Source organism: Bombina bombina, chromosome 4 (assembly GCF_027579735.1).
Source record: "Bombina bombina isolate aBomBom1 chromosome 4, aBomBom1.pri, whole genome shotgun sequence".
Lineage (NCBI taxonomy): Eukaryota > Metazoa > Chordata > Amphibia > Anura > Bombinatoridae > Bombina > Bombina bombina.
Genome location: NC_069502.1, coordinates 1,021,325,371 through 1,021,347,784, shown reverse-complemented (window position 1 = coordinate 1,021,347,784; position 22,414 = coordinate 1,021,325,371). Strand labels below are relative to the sequence as shown.

Genomic DNA, 22,414 nt, shown 5'->3' with positions numbered 1-22,414 from the left:
AATTTAAGGATATAGTAAACTGTGACAGCCTACTCAGTTATTGAACCCAGGACAGCTGGCTTGAAATGCAGTGTGCTACCACTGAGCTACAAGTTAACCTTGAAATCCTTGAAAGAGAACTATAGAAGCTATTTGATTTTACTCAGAATCCCTTTAGGCAATAGCATTGCTGTAAATTCAGCTTTTTAGCTTAGCTGGGGATAATACAGCGATTCAGAACAATACTAGGAAAGTGCTGTGGAGCTTATCTTTTCAATTTGGTTGTAATAAACCTAAGTCAAACCATGGCTGGATGAAAAATCAAACCAGACAACTCCTGTACAGGACATTTTACATATTATATATGATGATTATCTATCATTATACCACTTTGTGCAGAGCTGCACCTGAGAGTGGTTATGTCTAATTACATATTATCTGCATATAGATATGCTGTGTATCTGATGTACAAGTAAATGAACAGCTAATAGTAAACTCCATGTGTTTGCACATACATTTGTACCATAAATATACATATAGTACACTAACACACATATAAATAGCCAGATACTAATAATAGAATATCAACATCTATAAAGATTTTGCATTCAGAAAAATAGTGCATGGGCTGTAGGATATGTTATAAACCCTGGACTGTATATACAATGTCTGTAAATATGTTTACTTATCCATATATAATACACAGTTTACGCTGATTAACATAAGCCAAGCTAAGTCTTGATTCAAACTCTCATCCTTCCGCTTGTAAAGCGGCTAAGCGAACCACTAAGCCACACCAGTGAACTTTGTGAAAGTAGCTCAAAATAAAATATGCAACAGGGTAATAATTACTTCTACTACTAAGCAGCCTCAGTGAATATACCTTAGATCCCAGATGGATATTACTATGGCCTAAAACAAGGAAAAACAGTATATTCCTAAATAAACACACTTTGAACACTTTACCCTCTTGTTATTAAGGTACTCACCCCCTCCAAGGATCAACTGTAGCAGAAAAAAGGGTGGTAGCCTTCCAGGAAAACATTCATAATGAAAGTAAAATTAAACAATCTTACCGGAATCTACGCCGTGGAACAGGAAAATGGCCCTTTAAGTGTGACAGCTAGTAGCATTGCCTCTACCATGGACTTGAGAGAAGAAAGCAGGCAGTGCAACTCATCAACACTGATTGCTTGTGGAGCTGTTAATATGAGTCAGGATGGTTTCGCAGAAAGACTCTCCCTGCATCTGCAGAATCTAACTTTCATCCATGCCCTCACTGAGAGACTGATAGGATTACTTAAAACTCCAGTTCCATGCCGAAGAGTACTACCCTCCATAAGAGACTATCAAAAACTTCTGACACTTCTCTGCCAACCTCCTGGGACGAAAGGCAAAGAATGACTGGGGAATGAGGGAAGTGGGAGGGGTATTTAAGCCTTTGGCTGAGGTGTCTTTGCCTCTTCCTGGTGGTCAGGTTCTATTTTCCCAAAAGTAATTAATACAGCTGTTGACTCTTTCCATTTAAGAAGAAAATCCAAGAATTTTCATCAGAGCAGCTCTTCTTAACTGCTTTAGTTTCCCTGGTGCAGGCAGGAGAAAAAGCACTAAACGGAGGGCGGGAAAAAGGCCCCTCTACCAGTAATGTTTAGCAAGCCCCATGTGTATATAAAAAAATAAAAATAAAATAAAATAAATACAAATTGTAAATATAGGTCCAAGGGGTGAGCAAAACACAACTGCTCCTGACCGTTGCCAAGCGCTTAGTGAAATAAGTGTTTGGTGGTTTCTTAAAGAGCATGCATCTCAAAATAAAAAGCTACTAAGTTGATAAAAAAATGGTATAGGGAGTCCCATAGCCTTCCTATAAGAAGGATTGCGACCAGGGTTAATTGATATGAAAATGTAGTTTGCAGGTAGGCTGAGTCCCCAAGCATATGCTATATGGTCTGAAAGCATCTAAAAATGGCCTGTGAGCTACGTCAGTGCTGGTATTCACTTACCTGAGAGATGCACCCCTCCACTGATCTTACCAGGCAGGAAACACTGAAGCTGCATCCTGTAGAGAGACCATCCAGTGCTATAGAGGCAACAGCAGAGAATCTGACTGGAAAGTATTTTAATTTCTACAGGAGGAAGCTAAGGGTCCAATACCGGTGACAACTAGAGGTAGTTATGGCTGGCATCCTCGAATGGAGATACTGTGCACATAACTTGGTACTGCTAAGCCCCTGCTTCTGTCTTGTAGAAGAGAATTTTCCTCACAGCAGCTTCAAATGACTATGCCCTATGGGAAATGGGTCTCACATAGGACTGAGCTCCTTAACAATCCATATAAAACGTACTGGACGACCTTTATATTCAACTTCACTCCTGGAAGGCAAAGAACAAAACTGAGTGGTGAGGGGAAGTGGGAGAGATTAAAAGCTCCTGTGTTGGGGTTCTTTGTCTCCTCCCAGTGGCGGGAATTCAATCTCAATATCACAACTCATGGCTTTTTCTCCTCCTAGTGGTCCTGAGTAGAATCCCAGAAGTAATGAACTTGCGGACTCTCACCCCTTCATGAAAGAAATGTAATTTTGAAGTAAGGAACAACAATAACAAATGTATATTATTATTATTATTTTACAAAATTACAATATTTTGTTTTTATCTTTTAGAATTAGAAATATCAAAGGTCACGTGATTAACCAACTCATCCGTAGATTGTAAAATGGTATTTTCGAACAGACTGGCTGTGAAATACCATAATTATTAACATATTTATTATTTGTACTAAAAATTAAACTAAAATCTCATGCTTTATACTTGACAAATAAGTAAGTTGCCCACTGGTGGCAATTTATGGGGGGGGGGTGTAATTTATTTAAATGTGCCTGACATACCAAGGAAGTTTAATAATTTTTAAGACACAAAAGATAACAAAATGAAAAGTGAAATATTGAGTACTATATAAAACAACTACTTAAATGACTACTGCTACTAAAAATGATTATTTAATTTTTTTAGTGGATAGAATTCTATTTGAATTAAAGTGAATGTAAATTGTGATGCTAAAGTGTCCGGTTTTTAAAAATTTGATTAAAAATAGGGACACTTTAATTCATCAAAATTTACATTTCACTCCTGTTGTGAAATTTTTTTTACCTTTTAATCTTGACCGCAGCTCCAGCTTCCTCCGCCCGTCCCAAAGCCTCTTCCTGGGTCTAAAATGAGGAATCAGGCTTCCTCCAATCACGGCTTTGAATCAGTCACTGATTCCCCCGGGGGGGAAGCTGTGATTGGAGGATGACCTATCCATCATTTCTGACATCAGAAATGGCTTGCAACGACCGGAGGAAGCTGGAGCTGCTGTCATAATTAAAAGGTACGTTTTTTTTTCTCAACAGGAGTGAAATGTAAACTTTGATGAATTAAAGTGCCCCTGTTTTTAATCTAATTTTTAAAAACCGGGCACTTTAGCATCAAAATTTACATTCACTTTAAAGCCATGATGTATTTGAACTTGTTTTACTGTAGTATTTAACGTGTTAAAATTTTGCGCTTATCAAATATTTTAGGTCACTGTGCAGTTCCAAACATAAATAATACTAGCTATTACAAGGCCATATACTTGAATAGTAATGTCATTAAAGACTGTGCTAAACTGCTTGCTTTAATAGGGAAAGAGAAAAACCAATAATATGTAGCATTTTCATTTCTAAATATAATATAGTCTTGGGTAATATACTTAATTTTATATCAGATTTACTAGCATAGATTGCAATGGTTATTAACAAGAAGACCATTTTTTGAATGAAAGCCTGAAATGTGATTCTCTTCTCATGTAGAGAAATACAAATATTAACCTTTGTTTAAACTCCTTTCCTAAAAGAGAATAATAAGAGAACATTTACAATGTGATACAGTCACCTAGAAAGGAAGGGAGATAGGCCATAAAAATGTTCAAATGTATCTTAAAGGGACATGAAACAAACGTGTTTTTCTTTCTCTACTGATTCAGACAGAGCATGTGATTTTAAATAACTTTCCAATTTACTTCTGTTATCTAATTTGTTTAGTTCTCTCGATATCCTTTGTTAAAAAGGATACCTAGGTAGACTCAGGAGCTGCTGATTAGAGGCTCTACATATATGCCTCATTTTATTGGCTTATCCAGTGCATTCAGCTAGCTCCCAGTAGTGCACTGCTACATCATTAACAAAGTATACCAAGAGAATTAAGCAAATTATATAATAGAAGTAAATTGGAAAGTTGTTTAAATGTGTATTCTCTTTCTGAATCATGAAAGAAAAAAAAATTAATTTCATGTCCCTTTAAGACTGATGCCTTATAAGATGGCAAGCTTTGCAGTGCCAACACAATTAGCAGATTTCCTGAAGGGTAGGGAAATTAAAGGGATACCAAACCCAAATTATTTATTTCATGATTCAGATAAAGCATGCAATTTTAAGCAACTTTCTTATTTACTGGATAGTGCTTGCTGAAGAAAAATGGGCCAGCTCCCAAGCTTTGCATGCCTGTTTTTCAAATAGAGATAGCAAGAGAACAAAGAAAATTGATAATGGGAGTAAACTAGAAAGTTGCTTAAAATTGCATGCTCTATCATCTGAATAATTAAAGAAAACATTTGTGTTCAGTGTCCCTTTAACTTGTAATATCATTTTATTTATGTAGAACTGTGAGGGTTTAGTAAACTTCTCTTTATATCAGGATACTGACAAACAGTCAAATATCTCCCACTGAACAGGAATAAAGTATGTAGTGTTATGTGCATTTAAAAACAAAAGGGACTTATATACATGAATGTGTCCCCTTTTCCATCTTTTTCTGAAAACAACTCTATTTAGTTAAAAACTTCATAAGTAAAACTGCATCCCTTGTACAGCTCACTGTGATTTCCCATATGTCTTTGTCTGATGTTGCACTACCTTCAAAGTTCTGTTGGGAAACAAATGGCAGCAACAGGTTACCATGTGTACTAACCTTTTTATCAAGATTCTTTTTAAGAAACACTATACTCATTTTAGTTAGATCATCTTTGTCTGTTAGGACGATGTACTTAAGATCGCACAAACTGTGCTGTTTAATTTTAACACAATGTACACAGGTAGCATCAGTTGACTGGAAACTGGGTGTAGAATACAACCCATGTCTGTCTTTGAACAGTGCTATAGAAAAATTAGTAAGCACTAAAGAGCTGTAAGGACTGTGCTGACACTCGTATTTTACCTTCACTGTTGTGTATAATAACAAATGAATATCTCCCAATGGTGGTTTTGCCTCATTCGAATTTTCATGAAGGAGATAAACTACATCAACTAAAGCATCTTTAAAATTACAAGTTAATGTAAAACCATTTGTTCCAACAAAGTTGGGTACATCTGCATGCCAATCAAGGGACAACAGCATCAAATTCTTTTTAAAGATGGGGTGGTTTACACAATTGAAATAGTCTGACTCTGTCAACAATATTTTACATAGATCGTGGCATAACCTTTGCGTGTAGTGGATACTGTAAGTGCAAATAGTGAGAAGGCACTCATTTTCCAATCCAATAAGGTGCAGACTTTGTCCTCCAAAACAAATTTGAACTCCCTGAACATTAGAAAGTGGAAGGGCAGAGAACAGCTTTACTGAACTGCTAGAAAATACTAAAGAATAAAGAATGGATTCTAACAAGATTAAACATGCAGGCTGAGGTTCAGGTAGAAGACAGTTAGCAACACAAAACCAATATATAGATTTACATTCATTCATATCGATATCCAACGCTGGTACACTTGTGATAAAATACTCCATTAGTTCCCTCTGAAGGTAACTCTGAAGTATTAAATGTTTCTTTGGGAACTCAACAAAGAATTGCCTTACAACAGTGCCAACTTCCAGACTCTCATGTTTCCTGTAGTCTTCGTTATCTGATAAATCAAATGTATTTTTTCTCAGTGATAACTCACACAATGTTGACTCTCCAGTGTTTATATTCAAGTATTCAGATTGACTGAAGCTGTAAAGTTTAACCTCACTCTCATGATGGCTATGAGATTTTGTATATACAAACTCCTTGTCTGTGGCTGGTAATGGTTCAGTCTTAAAAAAACGTGTATGTCTTATATATGCTAGGGCTTGTGTATACACTGCTTTCTTGTCATGTATATTATACCAGTCCTTTGCTTGTTTATACACACTTTGTATTGCTGGCAGCTGACTATCTTTGTAAAGACTGGAACACCTACTGAAAAGATGTTGCAAACTGAATGTTTTTTCCTCGGTGGCCTTTGACTGGGTATCATCTGGACAAGAGGAGCTATTCTTGCTATTATCATAGTTCCTTTGAACAATATCCTTACACAAATGAGACTGCTGTGGGATACCCTGGTGAGTTGGATAGCAAAGGATTTTATCCTTTAAATCAATTTCAGGAAACATATTAGTCTTAGGGAGAGCACAGTGAAATATTTCTTTGAGCTTAGGTTGCTCATTATCAGCAGGTCCAATCTCAGGGGGTGACATCTGCTCGGTTAAAGATGTCTCAGATACAGATTTTAAGAAATCTTGGTCACAAAGTTCAGCTCCCAACTGTTTCCCTTTAGTTTGACAAGGAATATGCAGTGGAACACATGGGAGATTTTCATGTGAGCATTTTCTGTTACAGAAATTTCTACTGAGAAGGGGATTTGGTTCATATTTTTTGTCAGACAGAAAATCAAAATATTCACTAATGGATGATATATTTCTTCCTTGCTCTTTCTTTTCCTTTATAAGTCTCTCTTGAGATTTAGCATTTGTTTTAGTGAGGCTAAGATATGAATTAGCAGACAAAATATTCAGGTGCTGTCTATCAAAGTTGGTGATTCTTCCTTCACTTGTTGAAGTAGCCTCCATCTTAGGAATACTTGTGATTCTACGACATGTCTGAGAAAGCGGTTTCTGTTTAAAATGTCAAAAAAGGAAACAATCCAAACGGTTTAGGTTTTCCTTATAGAATAATATAATAATTGTGCGTTTTGATCCCAGAAAGGAAATTACCAGATAATTAATTTTGATTGCGGAAAAACCCATTTTTCCATCACTTTATTTGTTAACAGTATGATTCTTATCGCTTGTTGTCCTCTCCTCCTCCTTAAAATTATTAATTTGAGACTTGGAACAAATATTTTTAAAGAAATCTACAACCAGATCCTATGCGTTCACATACATCTGAGAGGATGAAAATAGCTTAATTAATATGGTGGGCATTTTAAACTATTATGAGAATGTTGGTTTAATTTCAAGAAGAATTTAGATTTTCTCACAACACCATGTTTCAGTAATAGCAAAATCTGTGATTATACAAAACATAATTTTTCTGCATGACACTGTTCATAAACCAGCTAAAAGAAATAGTTCCCCTAGCCTTTCTGCCTAACTATCTTAATAAACAAAACCAGTAGCAGTTAAAATAATACCAATTGCTCAAAATCAGACAAGCTTCAAATCCGATTCTGCTAAAAATAAAGGATGGTGAAAAATCAGACCACCACCATTCAGAACCCCCCCCTCCCCCACCAAAGAAAAACATATAAATGAAATATAATCATAACATGCTTCAGATCAAGGTGATTGAATTAGTTGTATCATGCAATAATAGTGATGTGAATAAACAGGAAAACGGAACTTACTTCATATTTAAGTTTTCTTTGTATTGCTCCATTCAAAAATTTGTCACTGACCTAAAAATAACAAAGCAAACATATAAAACAAGTCTAATAGTTATTTTTGTTAAAAAATAAAAAAATTAGGCTTCAACTACAACATGCTACATATGTATTGCTTTTAATGATGTATCAGACATTGGGCTAGATTACAAGTGGAGGGAATTTAGTGCTCCTGCTCGAGCCTTAACTTCGCTATAAGTAATCTTTCTGCGCACGTCAGTAGCAGAAGTATTTCAAGTTGAAAGTAAAAAAGTTTGTGAGCCAGCGAAACGAGACATACGCTAACCAAAGGACTTTGAATATCACAACTGCGTTAACTTATTCTTCCCAGAAAAAAAACTAACCCTTATTGCTCGCGCTGACCAGACAGGAGTTATCAATATTTCACATTCCAATGTTCTTCACATACAGAAAATTTGTAATTTTATTGTAACATATATATATATATATATATATATATATATATATATATATATATATATATATATATATCTTTATATACGGATACCTTTATACAGTATGTATTCCTATAGATATATAGTTAAAGATTTGTATTTTACACTAAAGGACAAGTAAATACAGATTTGCATAATCAACAAAGGCATGATAAAAAGACAAAGTGATAGCACTTAATCTGAACTTCAAATAAGTAGCAGATTTTTTTCTGACAAATTTAAAAGTTATGTCTATTTCTGCTCCTCCTGTATCATGTGACAGCCATCAGCCAATCACAAATGCATATACATATATTCTGTGAATCGTGCACATGCTCAGTAGGAATAGGAAAAGATTATGCACATTTTTTTAATGGAAGTAAATTGGAACGTTGTTAAAAATGTCTTGCTCTATCTGAGTCATGACAGTTTAATTTTGACTTGGGTGTCCCCTTAACATTATCATATATATATATATATATATATATATATATATATATATATATATATATATATATATATATATATATATATATATATATATATATAATCATCCAAAAGTAAAAAAGCACTCACCGGGTCTTTATGCCAACAAGTAGTTTAATGTGACGTTTCGGGGTGACACCCCGTCTTCAGACAACTTTATTACAGACAAATACATTACTCACCCTTTATAACTGTGTACCGCTCCCAAAAGTGTGTCTGCTGATGGCGTACCGGAAGTCAGACAGCCGCGCCGTGAACCACCGCGTCATCGGTTGTCATGGCGACCAGGACGCTCATCAGCAATCTGTGTCAAGACTAAAAACAACACCGTATTGACCTCGAGAAGGTATATGTAACCAAAATTCTCACATAATATGGCAAATTAGAAAGAGCAGCATTGCACATCAAGCCTAGTCTATATATCGTAAGAAAGGGGGGAATTAAGTCTCTCAGATCTCTACTTGACGGCATAAATTATATAAGCTGGGCTGTCTAGAGCCTCCGTAGAAAAGATCTGTAATATAAGTGTGGTATGTAAATATTAAACGGGGATATAATAATCCTAACTCCGTTTTTTAATATAGTGAGCAGCATCTTTATATATTGGTCCCTGGTATATAAGTGTGCAATTAGCACAATCCTAATACTTTTCTATGTACAAAGGGTATACCATATACGCTGCTCGTATATTCCAGGTGATAATGAAATGGAGGCCAGGTCATAGTAACTATTTGCTTAGGTAATTCAAAATTAGATCCAACCCTATATTAGTGGCATAGGGGGCATATAGTATACCCTATATCTAGGGTCATGATCATGAATAGAGGTTAAAGAATTAAAACAATGAGAACATAAGGAACATAACAAACACAGAAAAGGTGGTGGCAGCGACATATTATAAACTTGCTGGTCAAAAGAAACCAACGTCCCGGCACAATTAATCAAAGAAAGCAATGCCAGTCCAAATTAACATTCAGTCCTTGAGGGGCCATAGTACCCAAGTTGAAGATCCACCTGGACTCTCGTTGTAGTAATAGTCTCCCTCTATCACCACCTCTCACAAGTGGGGGCACATGGTCAATAATTATGTATTTTAAATCAGAAACTGAATGTTTGGCCATGGCAAAATGTCTGGCCACTGGCTGGTCCCCACGGTCAATGGCCGTTCTAATGGCTGACCTGTGGTTGGCCATCCTGGTCCCCAAATCATCAATGGTCTTGCCCACATAGAATAAGCCACATACACAGTGTAGTAGATATATTATGTACTTAGTGGTACATGTCACACAATGCTTGATGTTAAAGATCCTGTTTGTATATGGATGTCTGAAGGTTTTCCCAGTTGTCAGGCCATTACATGTGGTGCATCCCAGGCAGCGGAAACAACCAGGTTTGGCATGTAGCCATGTCTCCTTCATGTAACATCCCCTGGGATCTGTTTTAATTAGTTGGTCTCTCAAGGACCTGGCTCTCCAAAAGCCAATTCTTGGAGGTGGTAATCCAAAAAATGGCAGATCTCTATCAGTGGCCACAACAGACCAATGTTTTCGTACACCTTCAACAATCCCTGGTTTGTCAATGTCAAAAGTTGTAAGAAATCTCATTCTCTTGTCCACCTCATTGGATGTTTTCTGGACCAATAGATCTGCTTGTTGAAATTTTAATGCATCCAATTTCCTCTTCTCCAAGTCATGTTGCTTATATCCTCTCTGGATGAATCTTGATTCCATCTCAAGCATTTGTTGCTCTCTGAGGCTCTCATCAGTATTGTTTCTTGCAGTCCTGGTAAATTGGGAAGTTGGTAATGCACGTTTCAAAGCAGGGGGGTGACAGCTTTGTGCGTGTAGTAGAGAGTTGCAATCCGTGTCTTTAGTATACAAGGTTGTCAACGACGTCCCTCTCTTTTAAAGATTCTTAAGTCAAGGAAGTCCACAATTGTGGTATTGTATACCATCTTGAATTTGATTGTTGGATGGGCATTGTTCACATTCAGAAACCAATTTAGTAGATCCTCCTCAGTGCCATTCCACAGCAGGAAGAGATCATCTATATATCTCTTGTAACAAGTAACCCTTGTATCTTGGAATAATGGCGAGCCCACCGTTTCGAATTCCGCCATAAAAAGGTTAGCATATGTGGGGGCTACGTTTGACCCCATGGCCGTTCCTGCAATTTGCAGGAAGAATTCTCTCTCGAATCGAGGAAGAATTCTCTCTCGAATCGAAAATAATTCATTTCCAAGCAGGCTGACAGGAGTTCTTGTATTACTTCAATGGGGGGACCCACATATGGAATTTTCGCCAGTTGTCTACAAGTGGCCTGAATGCCTTCATTGTGTGGTATTATCGTATACAAGCTGGTCACATCCATGGTGACCAGCAATGTACTTTCTTGGACATCCGTAATTGTATTAAGGATCCTAATCATTGAACTGGAGTCCAGTAGAAAGGAATCCATACTTCTAACCAGTGGTTGAATTATGGTGTCAAGGTAAATAGCAATAGGCTGGAGAAAGGAGCCTATAGCTGACACTATAGGTCTCCCAGGAGGGCACGTCATACTTTTATGGATCTTGGGGAGTGTATATATAACCAGTACCCTAGGGTGCTGGACTGTCATAAATCCTAGTGCATCTTTATCTATGCAGTTTGCTGTATGCATGTTATACAGCATATTGTCCAGTTTTTTCTTGTATGCATCGGTAGGATCACCTCTAAGTTTTCTATAGGTCTCCTGATACAAGGGTTACTTGTTACAAAAGATATATAGATGATCTCTTCCTGCTGTGGAATGGCACTGAGGAGGATCTACTAAATTGGTTTCTGAATGTGAACAATGCCCATCCAACAATCAAATTCAAGATGGTATACAATACCACTAGTGTGGACTTCCTTGACTTAAGAATCTTTAAAAGAGAGGGACGCCTGTTGACAACCTTGTATACTAAAGACACGGATCGCAACTCTCTACTGCACGCACAAAGCTGTCACCCCCCTGCTTTGAAACTTGCATTACCAACTTCCCAATTTACCAGGACTGCAAGAAACAATACTGATGAGAGCCTCAGAGAGCAACAAATGCTTGAGATGGAGTCAAGATTCATCCAGAGAGGATATAAGCAACATGACTTGGAGAAGAGGAAATTGGATGTATTAAAATTTCAACAAGCAGATATATTGGTCCAGAAAACATCCAATGAGGTGGACAAGAGAATGACATTCCTTACAACTTTTGACATTGACAAACCAGGGATTGTTGAAGGTGTACGAAAACATTGGTCTGTTGTGGCCACTGATAGAGATCTGCCATTTTTTGGATTACCACCTCCAAGAATTGGCTTTTGGAGAGCCAGGTCCTTGAGAGACCAACTAATTAAAACAGATACCAGGGGATGTTACATGAAGGAGACATGGCTACATGCCAAACCTGGTTGTTTCCGCTGCCTGGGATGCACCACATGTAATGGCCTGACAACTGGGAAAACCTTCAGACATCCATATACAAACAGGATCTTTAACATCAAGCATCGTGTGACATGTACCACTAAGTACATAAAATATCTACTACACTGTGTATGTGGCTTATTCTATGTGGGCAAGACCATTGATGATTTGCGAACCAGGAAGGCAAACCACAGGTCAGCCGTTAGAACGGCCATTGACCATGGGGACTCTGACCAGCCAGTGGCCAGACATTTTGCCATGGCCAAACATTCAGTTTCTGATTTAAAATACATAATTATTGACCATGTGCCCCCACTTGTGAGAGGTGGCGATAGAGGGAGACTATTACTACAACGAGAGTCCAGGTGGATCTTCAACTTGGGTACTATGGCCCCTCAAGGACTTAATATTAATTTGGACTGGCATTGCTTTCTTTGATTAATTGTGCCGGGACGTTGGTTTCTTTTGACCAGCAAGTTTATAATATGTCGCTTATGTTCCTTATGTTCTCATTGTTTTAATTCTTTAACCTCTATTCATGATCATGACCCTAGATATAGGGTATACTATATGCACCCTATGCCACTAACAGAGGGTTGGATCTAATTTTGCATTACCTAAGCAAATAGTTACTATGACCTGGCCTCCATTTCATTATCACCTGGAATATACGAGCAGCATATATGGTATACCCTTTGTACATAGAAAAGTATTAGGATTGTGCTAATTGCACACTTATATACCAGGGACCAATATATAAAGATGCCGCTCACTATATTAAAAAACGGAGTTAGGATTATTATATCCCCGTTTAATATTTACATACCACACTTATATTACAGATCTTTTCTACGGAGGCTCTAGACAGCCCGGCTTATATAATTTATGCCGTCAAGTAGAGATCTGAGAGACTTAATTCCCCCCTTTCTTACGATATATAGACTAGGCTTGATGTGCAATGCTGCTCTTTCTAATCTGCCATATTATGTGAGAATTTTGGTTACATATACCTTCTCGAGGTCAATACGGTGTTGTTTTTAGTCTTGACACAGATTGCTGATGAGCGTCCTGGTCGACATGACTTCCGGTACGCCATCAGCAGACACACTTTTGGGAGCGGGACACAGTTATAAAGGGTGAGTAATGTATTTGTCTGTAATAAAGTTGTCTTAAGACGGGGTGTCACCCCGAAACGTCACATTAAACTACTTGTTGGCATAAAGACCCGGTGAGTGCTTTTTTACTTTTGGATGATTGTATTACAATTTTAAAAGCACCCCGGGCATTTTGGATTTACAATTGGATGTTACTGTGTGTGCTTATACCTCATTGGATACATACATATATATATATATATATATATATATATATATATATATATATATATATATATATATGTATAAAAATATATATGTAATAATAAAAATTATCTGAGGAACATAGGAATGTAAAATATGTCATTTGTTTCGGGCTTCGCGATTTATGTCTAACAGTGTCATCTTAACACATAAAGAATTAGTAATCTTAAAGCGTGTTCTTGAAAAATTAACTATAAAATATTAAAAATATTAATAACTATTAAAAAATATACATGCTGTAAAATGTATATATATATTATGGATTATTTAAAATTCTAAATTATACAAAATGATGCAAAAACATAATTTATGTAAGAACTTACCTAATAAATTCATTTCTTTCATATTAGCAAGAGTCCATGAGCTAGTGACCTACCAGGAGGGGCAAAGTTTCCCAAACCTCAAAATGCCTATAAATACAACCCTCACCACACCCACAATTCAGTTTAACGAATAGCCAAGTAGTGGGGTGATAAAGAAAGGAGTAAAAAGCATCAACAAAGGAATTTGGAAATAATTGTGCATTATACAAAAAAATCATAACACCATAAAAAGGGTGAGCCTCATGGACTCTTGCCAATATGAAAGAAATTAAATTATCAGGTAAGTTCTTACATAAATTATGTTTTCTTTCATGTAATTGGCAAGAGTCCATGAGCAAGTTATGTATGGGATAGCAATACCCAAGATGTGGAACCCAAATATAAGTTTATTCTCATAAATGAAAGGAAAAAACTTAAATCATAAGCAGAAGAATCAAACTGAAACAGCTGCCTGAAGAACTTTTCTACCAAAAACTGCTTCTGAAGAAGCAAATACATCAAAACGGTAGAATTTAGTAAATGAATGCAAAGACCAAGTTGCTGCTTTGCAAATGTTATCAACTGAAGCTTCATTCTTAAAAGCCCACAAAATGGAGACTGATCTAGTAGAATGAGCTGTAATTCTCTGAGGCGGGGCTTGACCCGACTCCAAATAAGCTTGATGAATCAAAAACTTTAATGCCAAAGAAACGGCAGAAGCCTTCTGACCTTTCCTAGAACCAGAAAAGAAAACAGACTAGAAGTCTTCCTGAAATCTTTAGTAGCTTCAACATAATATTTTAGAGCTCTCATCACATCCAAAGAATGTAAAGATCTCTCCAAAGAATTCTTAGGATTAGGACACAAGAAAGAGACAATAATTTAAATGAAGTCCACAAAACAATTATCCTGATGAAAAATCAGAAAAGGAGATTTCCAAGAGAGAGCAGATAATTCAGAAACTCTTCTAGAGAAGAGATGGCCAAAAGAAACAACACTTTCCAAGAAAGTATTTTATTGTCTAAAGAATGCATAAGCTCAAATAGAGGAGTCTGTAAAGCCTTCAAAACCAAATTAAGACACCAAGGAGGAGAGATTGATTTAATAACAGGCTTGATATGAACCAAAGCCTGAACAAAACAGTGAATGTCAAAAAGTTTAGCAATCTTTCTGTGAAATAAAACAGAAAAAGCAGAGATGTGTCCTTTCAAGGAACTTGCAGACAAACCCTTGTCCAAACCATCCTGAAGAAACTGTAAAATTCTAGGAATTCTAAAAGAATGCCAAGAGAATTTATGAGAAGTCTTCCAAACTCGATAATAAATCTTTCTAGAAACAGATTTACGAGCCTGTAACATAGTATTAATCACTGAGTCAGAGAAACCTCTATGACTAAGCACTAGGCGTTCAATTTCCATACCTTCAAATTTAATGATTTGAGATCCTGATGGAAAAACGGACCTTGAGACAGAAGGTTTGGTCTTATTGGAAGTGGTCAAGGTTGGCAACTGGACATCCGAACAAGATCTGCATACCAGAACCTGTGAGGCCATGCTGGAGCCACCAGCAACACAAACAATTGCTCCATGATGATTTTGAAGATCACTCTTGGAAGAAGAACTAGAGGCAGGAAAATATAAGCAGGTTAATAACACCAAGGAAGTGTCAACGCATCCAATGCTTCCGCCTGAGGATCCCTGGACCTGGACAGGTACCTGGGAAGCTTCTTGTTTAGATGAGAAGCCATCAGATCTATTTCTGGAAGACTCCATATCTGAACATCCTGAGAAAACACATCTGGATAGAGGGACCACTCCCCTGGATGTAAAGTCTGACGGCTAAAAACAAAATTTATGTTTACCTGATAAATTACTTTCTCCAACGGTGTGTCCGGTCCACGGCGTCATCCTTACTTGTGGGATATTCTCTTCCCCAACAGGAAATGGCAAAGAGCCCAGCAAAGCTGGTCACATGATCCCTCCTAGGCTCCGCCTACCCCAGTCATTCGACCGACGTTAAGGAGGAATATTTGCATAGGAGAAACCATATGGTACCGTGGTGACTGTAGTTAAAGAAAATAAATTATCAGACCTGATTAAAAAAACCAGGGCGGGCCGTGGACCGGACACACCGTTGGAGAAAGTAATTTATCAGGTAAACATAAATTCTGTTTTCTCCAACATAGGTGTGTCCGGTCCACGGCGTCATCCTTACTTGTGGGAACCAATACCAAAGCTTTAGGACACGGATGAAGGGAGGGAGCAAATCAGGTCACCTAAATGGAAGGCACCACGGTTTGCAAAACCTTTCTCCCAAAAATAGCCTCAGAAGAAGCAAAAGTATCAAACTTGTAAAATTTGGTAAAAGTGTGCAGTGAAGACCAAGTCACTGCCCTACATATCTGATCAACAGAAGCCTCGTTCTTGAAGGCCCATGTGGAAGCCACAGCCCTAGTGGAATGAGCTGTGATTCTTTCGGGAGGCTGCCGTCCGGCAGTCTCGTAAGCCAATCTGATGATGCTTTTAATCCAAAAAGAGAGAGAGGTAGAAGTTGCTTTTTGACCTCTCCTTTTACCGGAATAAACAACAAACAAGGAAGATGTTTGTCTAAAATCCTTTGTAGCTTCTAAATAGAATTTTAGAGCGCGAACAACATCCAAATTGTGCAACAAACGTTCCTTCTTTGAAACTGGTTTCGGACACAGAGAAGGTACGATAATCTCCTGGTTAATGTTTTTGTTAGAAACAACTTTTGGAAGAAAACCAGGTTTAGTACGTAAAACCTCCTTATCTGCATGGAACACCAGATAAGGAGGAGAACACTGCAGAGCAGATAATTCTGAAACTCTTCTAGCAGAAGAAATTGCAACTAAAAACAAAACTTTCCAAGATAATAACTTAATATCAACGGAATGTAAGGGTTCAAACGGAACCCCCTGAAGAACTGAAAGAACTAAATTGAGACTCCAAGGAGGAGTCAAAGGTTTGTAAACAGGCTTAATTCTAACCAGAGCCTGAACAAAGGCTTGAACATCTGGCACAGCTGCCAGCTTTTTGTGAAGTAACACAGACAAGGCAGAAATCTGTCCCTTCAGGGAACTTGCAGATAATCCTTTTTCCAATCCTTCTTGAAGGAAGGATAGAATCTTAGGAATCTTAACCTTGTCCCAAGGGAATCCTTTAGATTCACACCAACAGATATATTTTTTTCCAAATTTTGTGGTAAATCTTTCTAGTTACAGGCTTTCTGGCCTGAACAAGAGTATCGATAACAGAATCTGAGAACCCTCGCTTCGATAAGATCAAGCGTTCAATCTCCAAGCAGTCAGCTGGAGTGAAACCAGGTTCGGATGTTCGAACGGACCCTGAACAAGAAGGTCTCGTCTCAAAGGTAGCTTCCAAGGTGGAGCCGATGACATATTCACCAGATCTGCATACCAAGTCCTGCGTGGCCACGCAGGAGCTATCAAGATCACCGACGCCCTCTCCTGATTGATCCTGGCTACCAGCCTGGGGATGAGAGGAAACGGCGGGAACACATAAGCTAGTTTGAAGGTCCAAGGTGCTACTAGTGCATCCACTAGAGCCGCCTTGGGATCCCTGGATCTGGACCCGTAGCAAGGAACTTTGAAGTTCTGACGAGAGGCCATCAGATCCATGTCTGGAATGCCCCACAGCTGAGTGACTTGGGCAAAGATTTCCGGATGGAGTTCCCACTCCCCCGGATGCAATGTCTGACGACTCAGAAAATCCGCTTCCCAATTTTCCACTCCTGGGATGTGGATAGCGGACAGGTGGCAGGAGTGAGACTCCGCCCATAGAATGATTTTGGTCACTTCTTCCATCGCTAGGGAACTCCTTGTTCCCCCCTGATGGTTGATGTACGCAACAGTTGTCATGTTGTCTGATTGAAACCGTATGAACTTGGCCCTCGCTAGCTGAGGCCAAGCCTTGAGAGCATTGAATATCGCTCTCAGTTCCAGAATATTTATCGGTAGAAGAGATTCTTCCCGAGACCAAAGACCCTGAGCTTTCAGGGATCCCCAGACCGCGCCCCAGCCCATCAGACTGGCGTCGGTCGTGACAATGACCCACTCTGGTCTGCGGAATGTCATCCCTTGTGACAGGTTGTCCAGGGACAGCCACCAACGGAGTGAGTCTCTGGTCCTCTGATTTACTTGTATCTTCGGAGACAAGTCTGTATAATCCCCATTCCACTGACTGAGCATGCACAGTTGTAATGGTCTTAGATGAATGCGCGCAAAAGGAACTATGTCCATTGCCGCTACCATCAACCCGATCACTTCCATGCACTGAGCTATGGAAGGAAGAGGAACGGAATGAAGTATCCGACAAGAGTCTAGAAGCTTTGTTTTTCTGGCCTCTGTCAGAAATATCCTCATTTCTAAGGAGTCTATTATTGTTCCCAAGAAGGGAACCCTTGTTGACGGAGATAGAGAACTCTTTTCCACGTTCACTTTCCATCCGTGAGATCTGAGAAAGGCCAGGACTATGTCCGTGTGAGCCTTTGCTTGAGGAAGGGACGACGCTTGAATCAGAATGTCGTCCAAATAAGGTACTACAGCAATGCCCCTTGGTCTTAGCACAGCTAGAAGGGACCCTAGTACCTTTGTGAAAATCCTTGGAGCAGTGGCTAATCCGAAAGGAAGCGCCACGAACTGGTAATGCTTGTCCAGGAATGCGAACCTTAGGAACCGATGATGTTCCTTGTGGATAGGAATATGTAGATACGCATCCTTTAAATCCACCGTGGTCATGAATTGACCTTCCTGGATGGAAGGAAGAATAGTTCGAATGGTTTCCATCTTGAACGATGGAACCTTGAGAAACTTGTTTAAGATCTTGAGATCTAAGATTGGTCTGAACGTTCCCTCTTTTTTGGGAACTATGAACAGATTGGAGTAGAACCCCATCCCTTGTTCTCTTAATGGAACAGGATGAATCACTCCCATTTTTAACAGGTCTTCTACACAATGTAAGAATGCCTGTCTTTTTATGTGGTCTGAAGACAACTGAGACCTGTGGAACCTCCCCCTTGGGGGAAGCCCCTTGAATTCCAGAAGATAACCTTGGGAGACTATTTCTAGCGCCCAAGGATCCAGAACATCTCTTGCCCAAGCCTGAGCGAAGAGAGAGAGTCTGCCCCCCACCAGATCCGGTCCCGGATCGGGGGCCAACATTTCATGCTGTCTTGGTAGCAGTGGCAGGTTTCTTGGCCTGCTTTCCCTTGTTCCAGCCTTGCATTGGTCTCCAAGCTGGCTTGGCTTGAGAAGTATTACCCTCTTGCTTAGAGGACGTAGCACTTTGGGCTGGTCCGTTTCTACGAAAGGGACGAAAATTAGGTTTATTTTTTGCCTTGAAAGGCCGAACCTGAGGAAGGGCGTGGCCCTTACCCCCAGTGATATCAGAGATAATCTCTTTCAAGTCAGGGCCAAACAGCGTTTTCCCCTTGAAAGGAATGTTAAGTAGCTTGTTCTTGGAAGACGCATCAGCCGACCAAGATTTCAACCAAAGCGCTCTGCGCGCCACAATAGCAAACCCAGAATTCTTAGCCGCTAACCTAGCCAATTGCAAAGTGGCGTCTAGGGTAAAAGAATTAGCCAATTTGAGAGCATTGATTCTGTCCATAATCTCCTCATAAGGAGGAGAATCACTATCGACCGCCTTTATCAGCTCATCGAACCAGAAACATGCGGCTGTAGCGACAGGGACAACGCATGAAATTGGTTGTAGAAGGTAACCCTGCTGAACAAACATCTTTTTAAGCAAACCTTCTAATTTTTTATCCATAGGATCTTTGAAAGCACAACTATCCTCTATGGGTATAGTGGTGCGTTTGTTTAAAGTGGAAACCGCTCCCTCGACCTTGGGGACTGTCTGCCATAAGTCCTTTCTGGGGTCGACCATAGGAAACAATTTTTTAAATATGGGGGGAGGGACGAAAGGAATACCGGGCCTTTCCCATTCTTTATTAACAATGTCCGCCACCCGCTTGGGTATAGGAAAAGCTTCTGGGAGCCCCGGCACCTCTAGGAACTTGTCCATTTTACATAGTTTCTCTGGGATGACCAACTTGTCACAATCATCCAGAGTGGATAATACCTCCTTAAGCAGAATGCGGAGATGTTCCAACTTAAATTTAAATGTAATCACATCAGGTTCAGCATGTTGAGAAATGTTCCCTGAATCAGTAATTTCTCCCTCAGACAAAACCTCCCTGGCCCCATCAGACTGGGTTAGGGGCCCTTCAGAAACATTATTATCAGCGTCGTCATGCTCTTCAGTATCTAAAACAGAGCAGTCGCGCTTACGCTGATAAGTGTTCATTTTGGCTAAAATGTTTTTGACAGAATTATCCATTACAGCCGTTAATTGTTGCATAGTAAGGAGTATTGGCGCGCTAGATGTACTAGGGGCCTCCTGAGTGGGCAAGACTCGTGTAGACGAAGGAGGGAATGATGCAGTACCATGCTTACTCCCCTCACTTGAGGAATCATCTTGGGCATCATTGTCATTGTCACATAAATCACATTTATTTAAATGAATAGGAATTCTGGCTTCCCCACATTCAGAACACAGTCTATCTGGTAGTTCAGACATGTTAAACAGGCATAAACTTGATAACAAAGTACAAAAAACGTTTTAAAATAAAACCGTTACTGTCACTTTAAATTTTAAACTGAACACACTTTATTACTGCAATTGCGAAAAAACATGAAGGAATTGTTCAAAATTCACCAAATTTTCACCACAGTGTCTTAAAGCCTTAAAAGTATTGCACACCAAATTTGGAAGCTTTAACCCTTAAAATAACGGAACCGGAGCCGTTTTGAACTTTAACCCCTTTACAGTCCCTGGTATCTGCTTTGCTGAGACCCAACCAAGCCCAAAGGGGAATACGATACCAAATGACGCCTTCAGAAAGTCTTTTCTAAGTATCAGAGCTCCTCTCACATGCGACTGCATGCCATGCCTCTCAAAAACAAGTGCGCAACACCGGCGCGAAAATGAGGCTCTGCCTATGCTTTGGGAAAGCCCCTAAAGAATAAGGTGTCTAAAACAGTGCCTGCCGATATTATTATATCAAAATACCCAAATAAAATGATTCCTCAAGGCTAAATATGTGTTAATAATGAATCGATTTAGCCCAGAAAAAGTCTACAGTCTTAATAAGCCCTTGTGAAGCCCTTATTTACGATCGTAATAAACATGGCTTACCGGATCCCATAGGGAAAATGACAGCTTCCAGCATTACATCGTCTTGTTAGAATGTGTCATACCTCAAGCAGCAAGAGACTGCTCACTGTTCCCCCAACTGAAGTTAATTGCTCTCAACAGTCCTGTGTGGAACAGCCATGGATTTTAGTGACGGTTGCTAAAATCATTTTCCTCATACAAACAGAAATCTTCATCTCTTTTCTGTTTCTGAGTAAATAGTACATACCAGCACTATTTCAAAATAACAAACTCTTGATTGAATAATAAAAACTACAGTTAAACACTAAAAAACTCTAAGCCATCTCCGTGGAGATGTTGCCTGTACAACGGCAAAGAGAATGACTGGGGTAGGCGGAGCCTAGGAGGGATCATGTGACCAGCTTTGCTGGGCTCTTTGCCATTTCCTGTTGGGGAAGAGAATATCCCACAAGTAAGGATGACGCCGTGGACCGGACACACCTATGTTGGAGAAATAATCCGCTTCCCAATTGTCTATACCTGGGATATGAACCGCAGAGATTAGACAGGAGCTGGATTCTGCCCAAGCAAGTATAGGGGATACTTCTTTCATAGCGTGGGGACTGTGAATCCAACCCTGATGATTGTATGCCACAGTAGTAATATTGTCTGTCTGGAAACAAATGAACGGTTCTCTCTTAAACAGAGGCCAAATCTGAAGAGCCCTGAAAATCGCACGGAGTTCCAAAATATTGATTGGCAATCTCACCTCTTGAGATTTCCAAACCCCGTGTGCTGTCAGAGATCCCCAATCAGCTTCCCAACCTGAAAGACTTGCATCTGTTGTGATCACAGTCCAGGTTGGACGAACAAAAGAGGCCCCTAGAACTATACGATGGTGATCTAACCACCAGGTCAGAGATAGTCGAACATTGGGATTTAATTATATTAATTGTTATATCCTTGTATAATCCCTGCACAATTGGTTCAGCATATAAAGCAGGAGAGGTGTCATATGAAAATGAGCAAAGGGGATCACGTCCAATGCTGCAATCATGAGACCTAAAACTTCCATGCACATAGCTACTGAAGGGAATGACTGAGACTGAAGGTTCCAACAGGCTGAAACCAATTTTAAACGTCTCTTGTCTGTGAGATTCAGTGTCCATGACTCTGTCTCTATCTGGAAACCTAAAAAGGTGACCCTTGTCAGAGGAATCAAAACATAATTTATGCTTACCTGATAAATTTATTTCTCTTGTGGTGTATCCAGTCCACGGATCATCCATTACTTGTGGGATATTCTCATTCCCAACAGGAAGTTGCAAGAGGACACCCACAGCAGAGCTGTCTATATAGCTCCTCCCCTCACTGCCATATCCAGTCATTAGACCGAAAACAAGCAGAGAAAGGAGAAACCACAGGGTGCAGTGGTGACTGTAGTTTAAAATTAAAAAATACCTGCCTTAAAATGACAGGGCGGGCCGTGGTCTGGATACACCACAAGAGAAATAAATTT

At 39.3% G+C, this 22,414-nt stretch overlaps 1 protein-coding gene across 2 annotated transcripts in view; it reads right to left on the bottom strand.

Moving 5' to 3' along the window:
- The window catches only part of KIF16B (kinesin family member 16B), a 999,411-nt gene that overhangs the window by 307,459 nt on the left and 669,538 nt on the right, over positions 1 to 22,414 (bottom strand). For both annotated transcript variants that reach the window (XM_053712121.1, XM_053712122.1), the window contains one exon: positions 7,641 to 7,691. In XM_053712121.1, the coding sequence (XP_053568096.1) occupies positions 7,641 to 7,691 (51 nt within the window). The remainder of the gene's footprint in view (positions 1 to 7,640; positions 7,692 to 22,414) is intronic.